The sequence below is a fragment of the Acromyrmex echinatior genome, chromosome 4 (assembly GCF_024713525.1).
Source record: "Acromyrmex echinatior isolate Ae372 chromosome 4, ASM2471352v2, whole genome shotgun sequence".
Taxonomy (NCBI): domain Eukaryota; kingdom Metazoa; phylum Arthropoda; class Insecta; order Hymenoptera; family Formicidae; genus Acromyrmex; species Acromyrmex echinatior.
The window spans coordinates 8,608,031-8,618,668 of NC_141855.1; the positions used below are offsets into that span (position 1 = coordinate 8,608,031).

General features: G+C 30.6%; 2 protein-coding genes and 2 long non-coding RNA genes across 4 annotated transcripts; 2 read left to right on the top strand and 2 right to left on the bottom strand.

The window, feature by feature from the left end:
* The first annotated feature begins 33 nt into the window (after positions 1–33).
* On the top strand, positions 34–1,106 carry LOC147909943 (uncharacterized). Its single transcript, XR_015544853.1, has 2 exons — positions 34–123; positions 462–1,106. It is a non-coding gene; the product is annotated as an uncharacterized LOC147909943 (long non-coding RNA).
* Positions 1,107–1,719: 613 nt separating this feature from the next.
* Positions 1,720–7,151, bottom strand: LOC147909944 (odorant receptor 13a-like). Its single transcript, XM_087405557.1, has 6 exons — positions 6,749–7,151; positions 5,765–6,092; positions 4,418–4,648; positions 3,066–3,179; positions 2,743–2,898; positions 1,720–1,942 (listed from the first exon to the last, which is right to left on the bottom strand). The coding sequence occupies exons 1-6, from the start codon at positions 6,997–6,999 to the stop codon at positions 1,892–1,894; spliced, it is 1,131 nt and encodes a 376-aa protein (XP_087261683.1). The 5' UTR covers positions 7,000–7,151; the 3' UTR covers positions 1,720–1,891.
* A 195-nt stretch (positions 7,152–7,346) lies between these two features.
* LOC147909945 (uncharacterized) lies at positions 7,347–7,716 on the top strand. Its single transcript, XR_015544858.1, has 2 exons — positions 7,347–7,465; positions 7,556–7,716. It is a non-coding gene; the product is annotated as an uncharacterized LOC147909945 (long non-coding RNA).
* On the bottom strand, positions 7,705–10,477 carry LOC105152436 (4-vinylanisole receptor-like). Its single transcript, XM_011066737.2, has 7 exons — positions 10,375–10,477; positions 9,990–10,309; positions 9,402–9,744; positions 8,925–9,155; positions 8,454–8,567; positions 8,088–8,243; positions 7,705–8,015 (listed from the first exon to the last, which is right to left on the bottom strand). Exons 2-7 carry the CDS (start codon positions 10,241–10,243, stop codon positions 7,965–7,967), a joined length of 1,149 nt encoding a protein of 382 aa, XP_011065039.2. The 5' UTR covers positions 10,244–10,309; positions 10,375–10,477; the 3' UTR covers positions 7,705–7,964.
* Positions 10,478–10,638: the final 161 nt, after the last annotated feature.

Below are 10,638 nucleotides of genomic sequence, written 5' to 3' on the forward strand. Positions count from 1 at the left end.
AATTGTTAACGTTTTAAAGCCACAAATCACACTAACAGCAATATGATTTTAAGACGACTCTAGAGCGGCAACTTGAGGGACTTGCTCATGCAAAGTTCATTGGCTAAACGTACCTGTAGCAAGGTAATCACCGATCAATTGCAATCAACTGAAAACAAAAATTACAGTAGTTTACATAAAACAAAAATTGCAGCAATTTAACTATAATTACACTGCACGATTGCAATTTATTTAATGGTTAATCTTACTCTTTCATAAAAAATATCGCCGATGAGACAAATTAGTTGCTTGAAAAATGCAAAAGACAGCGTTTCTTCTTACATGCACGGGAGCGTGCGCAGTTCTAGAATAATAGCTCTTTCAAGAAAAGTATTAAAAGGATTCTAAAAAGCCGCTTGTATTATTGACTAAACCATATACCATAATTTTCATATAACAATTATTTTTTTCTTCTTTTACAGATTCGAAAATCCTTTTCCAGGATTAAAGTATATGCATTAATATGTGTTTGTGTCAAGAACTTCAAATAGTTTCAAAATTGAGATCTTCTTTCCCATTTCTTAGTCCATTATGACGCTTCAGAGCTGTCACGTCGTGACATTTGCTTCATATAAAAGCTGTGCAATTTGTATTTACGAAATAGTAGTCCATAGACTAGCAGTTTCCACGAAGAAACAACGTGAAGTTTTTAGAATTGGACTTAGATCCGGTTGCACCAACATTACTTTGACTTTAAGCGAAATTTAAAACTTTCTCTGTCTCGTTTTAAAGAGAAAAAGACAGAGAGAGTTTTAAGCCTCACTTAAAATCAAAGTAACATTGGTGCAATCGGGCTTTAGACGTTTATTTAAAAGGTTAATGTTATGCAAAAATTTATGTGTATATGTTGCATGAGTGAGTAAGATATTGATATAGTAATATGTAATGATATGTCAATGACATTTAATCATGTAAGTCCTACTTACTATAATTAGTTGTCTTTAGGATTTCCTCTCTTAAATATATTAAAAGGCAGAAAATGAATATCGAAAGAAAGCAATAATGTAACAGTCAATATATTGTACAATCATTCTCTTTGCATACGAAAGATTATTTTCTTAACAAAATTATTAAATATTATTAAATGAAAAAAGATATAATAGAGTAAAAAAATTCATACTAGATTGTTAAAAAATCATTTAACTGTCCAAAATACAAAATTATTACATCTTTACTTAATCGATCAAATAATTTCCATCATTTTCTATAACATTCTAGTATAGAAAATGTGATTTTTTTGTCAAAAATTTAAAAAGAAGATTTTTAAGGCCTCGAGTAGAAAATTCTTTTCATTCGAAGTGTTTTGCAATAATCTATTCAAGTGATAATCTGATGGACATTAGAGGATATCAGAAAAATATCAAAGAGTGCAATAAAAAATCCTAATTCAGCTTTCAGAGCTTGTGCTGGGTTTGCGCAAAAGTTTGATGAAGTTGTGAAGTCTGCGTCATTGTAATGAAAAACGATACGTACTCTTTCAATTGGCCAGTATCATATGTTTTTCATGGATTGTTTCCTTCCAATTATCTAACTGTTAGTAAATTAATTGTCCAAATCTTCAAAAAATCCTGCTCAAAAAAGAATTACTTCCTAATAATTTCACTACATTAAAAACATCACCTTTTAAGAATATAAAATTAGATTTTTCTTACGTATAATAAATAATATTAACTAAAATAATAAAAGTTTAATATCTGTCTGTATCCACGACAAATGTTATTAAATTATTACAATTAGTTATTATTATTACAATTAGTATTATTATTAGTTTATTTTTAAAAAGAAATAAATGTTACTTTGACTTTGTCATAGTGTGTATACACAATTCGAAGTATATGCAGTTTTCTTTGTATCAATACATTGCGTATAAAACAGATACGTACGACGCGGAGGCTTTCAAACTCTGAAAAATTAAATAATACGCAATTAAACAATTTACTGTTCAAATTAATCGATAAAACAAAACATTATCATCATTATTATTGCAAATAATAATGAAATGAATAATAAAATGTAAATTATATATATATATATCTTGAGTAATTACATTAGAATATAAAATAAGTGAAATACTCGAAATTGCTTTTACTTCTGATATACTGTTAACTGTATACGTATCCTTAAACTATTGTCATGTTTAAAATGATATTTATTCTTCTCATATTGTATACATATTTACATATGCACATTTAGAAAAAGAAAAAAATGTCTAATTTTGATTTGAAAATAATGCGTTATAAAATACACCGAAGATGTCGAATATATCAAACATAAAAAATGGAACATTTCTTAGCATTTCCCATAATAAAAACGACATAATATTAACATCAAATGTATATTGCAATATACAGTTATAAAATTAATTATCCAAATGTGAGCCTTTATATCAATGATTTCTCCTATTGTTCAGGTGATTGTTAAAAATTATGAATTCATGCACGCATTAATAGCATCAATAGCTTATATTTTTTTTTGATCAACTAATTGTAAATTGTGTATGTGTGTGTGTGTGTGTTATAATGAGTGCTAGAACTACAATTTTTAATTCGCCCAAAAAACAAGGAAATCATCGATATAATGACGTATTATCTGAATAATTATTCCATTTCGTGACTATAGATTCTATATTGCAGTATAAGTATATTAATTTATGTTATTAACTTATGTAGCTATAAAAAATTCATAATTTCAATAAAATCTTACATTTGTGAATCCTTCCAATGATAAATCCATAAACTTCCCCGCAGTAATTGTCAGACGTCTTTGCGATCTCATTATAACAAGTAGTAGAATGCGGCAATCCCGAGGCTTGAGAGTATACCAAACAGATTCATATACGGCATCGCCGATCGTTCTGCTCTAAAATGAGAGGTACATGTGGATGAGATATCCTGTGTGTTATACTATATTATCAGATAAACAATTTCTTTATATAAGTCCAATCTTTTTATCAACAATTTAGTAATAATTTTTTAAATAATTTTATATGGAAAAAGATAAACTGACTAATGATTTCGTATATTCACCTTATTACTCAGATATTCACCGGCGAAACAGAAGATAAATGCCTCCAAAATGATAGCGATGTAAAAAAACAAAGTCTTCACTAACATCTTGACTCCTTCATCTGTGCCCATCGACTGCAAGTCAAGAAAACGGTCAAAAAGATGGTGCGCTATAAGCAGACATGTCAGACACAAGGGAAGCAAGCGGATATCTCCCACTATTGTGCAACTTGTGAGAGCTTTGTGTGAAGACAAAGGATATCCGGTCAGTCTTATAACATTTCTATAGATGAATAAATGACTCGAAGTCATGCTAGTATACTGAGAGAAAAATGTTTGGTGTTTGTAACTATAATTACATATTACTATAATTATGATTATTACTGCTATAATAATAATAACAGTAAATCATATATTTTTTTTATGGATGTCCCAAAATATAATTATAAAATTATAGTCGCTCAAATTATTTTTATAGTAATTTCAATTATTTTATGGTTATAATAATTATAATTATAGTCATTTTAGGTTGTGAACTATATACATAGTTACTGTTATTATTATTATAGCAATAATAATTATAATTATAGTAATATATAATTACAGTTACAAAATTTTTCTCTCAGTATACATTCACATAGAAATCTTTTAACTTGCTCTCTGCTTGCGGCTAGATAATGGACATTCATATTTATCATATGGTTTGCACGAGCATGTGAATCTAAAACCACTACCATTTCCAATACCACGAAGTATTCGAAATAAAAATGTGTATAAATAAGTATTAAAATAAGAGTCTAGAAATAAATATCATTATTTCTTTCCGATTAGGTAAATAAAAGTCCACGTTCAGTGTGTGTGCCTGTGCAGGTGTATGCATAGATCTTTATACAGAATATTCAGTAAAGACCGTAACAACGTTTAAGAAAAGATTCTTGAGATTATTTTAAGATGAAGATCCTAATACCAAAGTTGAGACTATAAGAGTTTTTTAATTGTAAACATTAAAATTAGCGAATCATGTCATCTAAAATTCGCGCGGTTAAGTATGATTGTCATTTTGCATTGTACCGTACTGATCATACCGAACATATGTTAAATGCGTGAACTTTAGACGGTATAATTTGCTGACTTTAAATACTTATAATTCATAAACTATTACAGCTTCAACATTTTAGTACAGGGATTTGTGTCTCAAAAATGATCTTAGAAATCTATTCTTAAATGTTGTTACGATATTTATGGGACACTTTGTATAATATATCTCTGCGCATCATAACTTTTATAAAGCGATGCATTAGAAAATTTTCAAATACGATACTTAAAGAATGAAAATTCAAACAAAAATTCAATTATAAATATCAGTTACTCACAGTTACTATGAGGAATCCGATGCAACATATAATCAAAGTATTCGAGAAAAATTGCATTAGTGCAATATGAGAAAAAAGACTCTCAATATTTTCCGAGAAAGCGATAATTTTATGATGTTTATTAATTAAAGATCTCAATATGGTAGCGGGTAAATTATATTTATTATTCTTAGGGCAAATCTCTTCCACTTTCTGTTGCATAAGATCTATCTGTCCACCAATGTGCAACATCTATATGTATTAATTATTTTATTATATGACTACTAAACAAAAGTACTCGCTTAAACAAATATTATATAAATATAATTTTTAATATAATTTAAATAATATTAATTTTATGACGTATACATTTATTGATCATCAAAAAAATTAGAAAAAAATGTTGCTAAAATCCTAAATCTTAAATTGTTTTGCTTAAAAGCAATATTATCTTAAAATTATTTATAGATCGAATAATTTATAATTTTATCCTTCATCTAGATAAATTTAAAATGAAATCATTTTTATTTTATTTAAAATATGTACTTTTACGTGTAAATTATCTTATCTAGATGATTTTGAGTTATCTAAGAGGAACAATGCTTAACAATTTGTCTCACAAATACCCGTGAAAAATGCACGATTGTATATATACGCGGTTTATAATAAAAAGAAAACAGATGGCCAAGCTGTCCGTTTCAAACTTCTTTTATGACATCTTTAAAATAAATGGAAACGCCAACCGGCCCGCAGTAAGGCATTAGAACGAAACAAAGCGTAGTTGCAAGGTCTTATTCTCGTTATTATATATGAGCAGAAACGTGAAACAACTGGAAGCGAATCCCACCCCTGCACGGAGCCCAACGTAAGAGCCGATGTTCGCATGCGTGACGATCGTAGATCGAAAGCGCGAACGAATTACAGCGACATCAATGGATTTATATAAAAGAGGGGATAAGGTTGAGACCTGCGGCCATCGATCGCTGTTATCGAGTGGATCGAGAATCTCTCGATTCAGTACGTCTCATGCATGTTACCACTTGCGTTTTGTATAGTATCATGCGCTTTAACTTCTCTCTTTTCTCTCTCGCGTGAAATTTACTTTTCCTCCAGTGTTTTCCTTACATTCTTGCGTCATGCATTTATTACGATTTAAATAACGAATAGAATATTGTTTTTATTTCTTTGAAAACTTTTAGTTAGTTAAATAAATTTCTCTTATTTGTTTGGTATAACTAATACTTCATTTTTTGAAGAAATTAGAACACTGGTTTATTTAAGTATTAATTAATTTCATTTATATTTTCGATATAAATGAAAAATTTCGCGATATAAATGAAAATTGTAAGCGTTGTTGGTTGTACTCACCAAAGTAACCATAAATGCATCCAGCATACCTATGGCGGAGGCAACTGCCATTAAATGAACAAATTGCACGCACTCCACGATCTCGTAAATTGGTGAATTGCAAAATTCGAACGGCAACTCCATTTTTATCAACAACTCTCGACAACTGCCGTTGGTCTGTTTGCGAAAGTTAATAGACGCGGTACTGTAAAGCAATACCGCTGTAGAGTAAACACCGATGGTCACTTTTGAGTAGCGATGCGCAAGGATCGCCTTGTCGATCATAGCGTACATGTTAGAATACTCGCTCCAATCGTTGGACATCGCCGTCAGAATATCAATGAATAATCTGCAATATAATACCTTGCAACACGTTGCAACACTGATCTATATTCACGACGTAACGCAACAAATATACGAGTACTTCCATTAGCTCGTGAAAAGAAGAAAATCATAAATGTGAGATCTAAAGTAAAGTGTGACATCTCAATTGTCGAGATAATTTTCTCATCTCTCTTCATCAAAAAAAGAATTTTCTAACTGTCAAATAACTTTGAATTGCTGCACCGTATTATCGATGTAATAAAAAAGTTAAATAATATTATATTTTATAACACAAAATATTTTTTCAGCAATCCGAAATTAGATGTTATACTTGGATTGCTAGACTTTAAGGGCGGTATTCATAATCTGTTCTTATTTTAAGACCATCTTAATTTAAGTAATGTCTTGCTAATACGAATTGATTTATGACGTCTTAAGACTATACTTCAGAGTTAAAACGGTCTTAAATATAAGATCCGACTATAAATATATTAAATATAAGATCCGAAAATATATTAAAAAATATATTAAATATAAGATCCAAATACCGATCTAAGACAACTTTATTGCTTGGCAATCGACACATTTTACGCGCGAATCATTATTATCTTTAATTATCCCGTAGAATCAATCTGAGAATATGACGTTTTATAAAATTAATATGTTATAGGAAACACATACCGGTTATTAATCCACAGGACAATCAGCTTGAAGAAAAGAAGATTGTACGGCAAAGTAGTGCTTAAACCATCTATCAAATTCGGTAGTTCCTTGATACTAAAGTGTACTAGAAGATAATGATACTGGAAGATCAGTGCTGTTCCCATCACCAATGTCCAAAGCAATCTGAAGAAAATCGAGGAATTCGGCCATATTCCAGTAAGACGGAGGCCGATTTCGACCGGTCGACTGACAGTGCTAGTCGGTATCATCTCGCATAAAAATTCACGTTTTTTTATCTCTTCGTTGACGAAACCGGACAAAACGAGCGTAAGTTCCTGACGAGACTTCCGTACGATCGCTGCACGTACTTCCCAGAGAATAAGCTTCAAGATATTAACATAAAGATTGGATGCGACCCCACCTTAAAGACCGCCAACCAATCGCGAACGTTAAACGTGTATTTTCGTCATATACTTAGGAATGCAGAAAAAAAGTTACTACGATCGAACGATGATTGCAGACTTCGACGAACAAAGAATCGACGAGAACTATTTCATCGTTTCCCAAACGAGAAAATCGCCTATCGCCATTATTGCAGGTGATTTACTTTAAATATGCAAGGAAATATTATAGGGAAGAAGTTACAACGCGACAGTGTAACAGCAAAAATCACCAGAGTGACTATTATTAATAGAAGTTTCTGAGGAAAGTACCGAACATAAGTTTTCGATCATGGTACTAAATTTTCGCGAATGATGGGTTGATATACATAAGGAAATGTAACAGGCAAAAAATAATTCAATTTTGTATGTAATTTTCGTTCAGATGTATACGACTTAGAGTCGGGAGTCTAAGACCGTCAATACTTCACTACATATAAGCAGATATGTATATATTGTTACGGATTCACATTCTGGACAAGAGAATTTATATAAGTATTTTAATAGAACTTTGTACTATACAAATAATAAATATGGCAAGGTAAATGCTGCTTTATGTATTTTTAAGTGACAATGATATTTATACATCCTTATACTGATATTTATATCCTTATACGTCTTGTTCTCGAAATAAAAATTTATAAAAAGTATGAAAACGACAAGTGAATAAAAAACATAGGAAAATAAAATATTTACGTAACACATAATAACTTAAAATTAAATAATAGACGTGTATAATATGCAAACATATATATATGTTTATGTAGACTTTGCAATTAATATCCTTTTGTTAATCAAGACATTGCAAGTAGCACCGACACGTAAGAGGCAGAAGCTTTCAAAATCTGAAACACATACAATCGTTTTATATTAGAAAACAACAATCCACTTCCACAGAAGACATTTTAATATCTTACAGATGCAAAAACTTCCAACGATAAATCATTAAATTTTCCAATTGTTAATGTCAGTCGTTTTTGTGATCTCAATATTAAAATTAATAAATTTCTACTTTCGCTAGGTTCTGCATCATACCACAGAGTCTCGTAAGCTGCGTTTGCGACTGATTTGCTCTGCAAAAATAAAAAAGAAAGCTGCCAATATATAAGATCGTGCCGTTCACAAGATACAACATTTAATCAAATCGTTATAGATTGTGAAAAATATGCTCTCTGAAATTATGTTATTATACCGAAATGTTAGTACAATAAAAGTTATCTGCATAGTTAAAATTTATTTATATGTATATTACTAATCTTTGCAGCAAAGTATTTGATTTAAACCTTATTGCTAAGATATTCTCCAGCAAAGCAAAAGATGAACGCCTCCAAAGTAATAGCGATGTAAAAGAATAAAGATTTCAACAACATATTAAATCCTTTGTTACCGTCAATCGACTAAAATGTTGAAAAAAAGATTTTATTATATGTACATATTGAATATTTATAATTTGCTTTTAAATATATTGTTAATTTCACAGTATTTTATGTAATCTTTTTTATACACACACACACACACACACACACACACACACACACACACACACACACACACATATATATATATATATTAGGTGTTGGAATTAATTCGTAGCGTTTTTAATGAAAGAATGTTATTTATTTCACATGAGCATTAAAAAATACATTAATGAAAGTACTTCCCATCACTTGTAAAACGCTACGAATTAATTCCAACACCTAATATATGAATATGTATATGTTACTTGTTTGACGCGAAATATTTAATAGACTTACTATCAAAATAACAAATGCTATACAACATATGACAAGCGTGTTTGTAAAAAACTGCATTAACGCAATATTTGAGAAAAGATTTTCGATATTATCTGAGAACGCAATGACATTTTGATGCTTGCAGATAACGGCGCTCTTCGCATCCTTATACGATTTATATTCATAGTCTTTTGAGAAAAGTTCGAGCAACCCTTGGCACACAATATCTATCTGCCCGCTTATATGAAATATCTAAAAGTCACATTATAAAATTGAATAGAACTTTTGTAGATACAAATAACTAGCAAATTTTCACAATAATACTACCTCCAATCACAGTTTATAAATCAATCTATAAATCTTGAATATTTAGACAAAATAATTTAGACTTTCAAAATCAACTTACATATGTGAACTTATATTAATTTTAAAAATCATCACATTTACATGCTACAAGTGATATTTAATATTCGTCTTGAAACTAAGTCAGAAACTTACCAATGTCATAATCAGTGCATCCAGCATCCCAATTACCCAAGCGTTGCTCAATAATTGTACAAATTGAATGAACATGACGATTTCGTAAACAGGAGAAAATTCATAAACAAAGGGGAATTCCATCTTAAGAAAGAGCTCTCCTCTGCCGGACTTACTATTAATGCTATTAAATTCCATTATAACGGCAACATAAACCACAACAGCAATCGAGTATACTCCGATAATCAACATCGAGCAACGATGAGAAAGATTTGCTTTATTCGTCATAATGCGTACATCGAAAGCGACGACATGACAGTTACGCCAATCTCGTGACATCGATGTCAAAATGTCATTAAATAATCTAAAAAAATTGTCACTATCGCATATCATGTAACAAAATTAGTTCCGATTGGAGATTACAAAGAAAAAAAAAATTGTAACTACGTAAATTTTTTATGTACATATATATGAAAACAAGATAAATAATTCCCAACTGCTTTTCCTCCGTCAATTTTGTATCATAAAAAATGTTATACATTGACAAATAATTGTTTTAAGATATATAAAAGTTCAACTTGTATCAATATATATAAATAAGTTTCTTACCTTTGATTCTGCCAGAGGATAATTAATTTTAAACAGAGCAAGCTGTAAGGCAGCGTGGTACTAACACTGTCTACCAGATCAAGAAAGTTAGCAGTTTCGATGCAAGCGACGATGTATTTAAATTGGAATGTTTGAGCGAAACCCAAGGAGATTGTCCAAAAAGTCCGAAATAAGATGCTGTGAGATCCCGGCCAAATCCCAATAGCCCGCAGCCCGAACTCAACCGAAGGGCTTATGGTTGTTTTAAGACCCATTTTAACTCCGATTATATAACAGGGCGATCCTGTCCGGTGTGTTTGACAATGAGCTTCTCTTAATGCCTTTAATAACAGTTGAAAAGTTATCACATTGTTACTGATAGTTCGATACGACGTAGAAATCTTACCACTTGCCATGCAACGTTGAGTAATCCTGAAGGATTCTAGAGAGTTCATCGCCCAAGTACAAACCCAGTGATCGTCGATCAATGGAAATTATTCATCGCACATATACCTAGTATATCGTAAGAAGAAGAAAACTACGTGACACTATGATTTCAGGTTTGCCGAAGGGAAAAAATAAATCATAGGTAATAAGTTTTGTACTCTTCCATGTCGAGTGTCCCCTGCAGGTGTGCAATTGCAATATTATTTGCTTTAAAAATGCAAAA

What these genes read in the sequence shown, in the direction of transcription:
- LOC147909944 (XM_087405557.1), bottom strand. Translation starts at nt 6,999, where the DNA reads ATGATACCGACTAGCACTGTCAGTCGACCGGTCGAAATCGGCCTCCGT. An exon ending in GTCCTGTGGATTAATAACCG is followed by an intron (nt 6,093 to 6,748) that starts GTATGTGTTTCC and finishes ATTATATTGCAG; the next exon opens with ATTATTCATTGATATTCTGA. An exon ending in CATTGGAAGGATTCACAAAT is followed by an intron (nt 1,943 to 2,742) that starts GTAAGATTTTAT and finishes TTAATTTTTCAG; the next exon opens with AGTTTGAAAGCCTCCGCGTC.
- LOC105152436 (XM_011066737.2), bottom strand. Translation starts at nt 10,243, where the DNA reads ATGGGTCTTAAAACAACCATAAGCCCTTCGGTTGAGTTCGGGCTGCGG. An exon ending in ATGCACTGATTATGACATTG is followed by an intron (nt 9,156 to 9,401) that starts GTAAGTTTCTGA and finishes TGTGACTTTTAG; the next exon opens with ATATTTCATATAAGCGGGCA. An exon ending in GAGAATATCTTAGCAATAAG is followed by an intron (nt 8,244 to 8,453) that starts GTTTAAATCAAA and finishes TTATTTTTGCAG; the next exon opens with AGCAAATCAGTCGCAAACGC.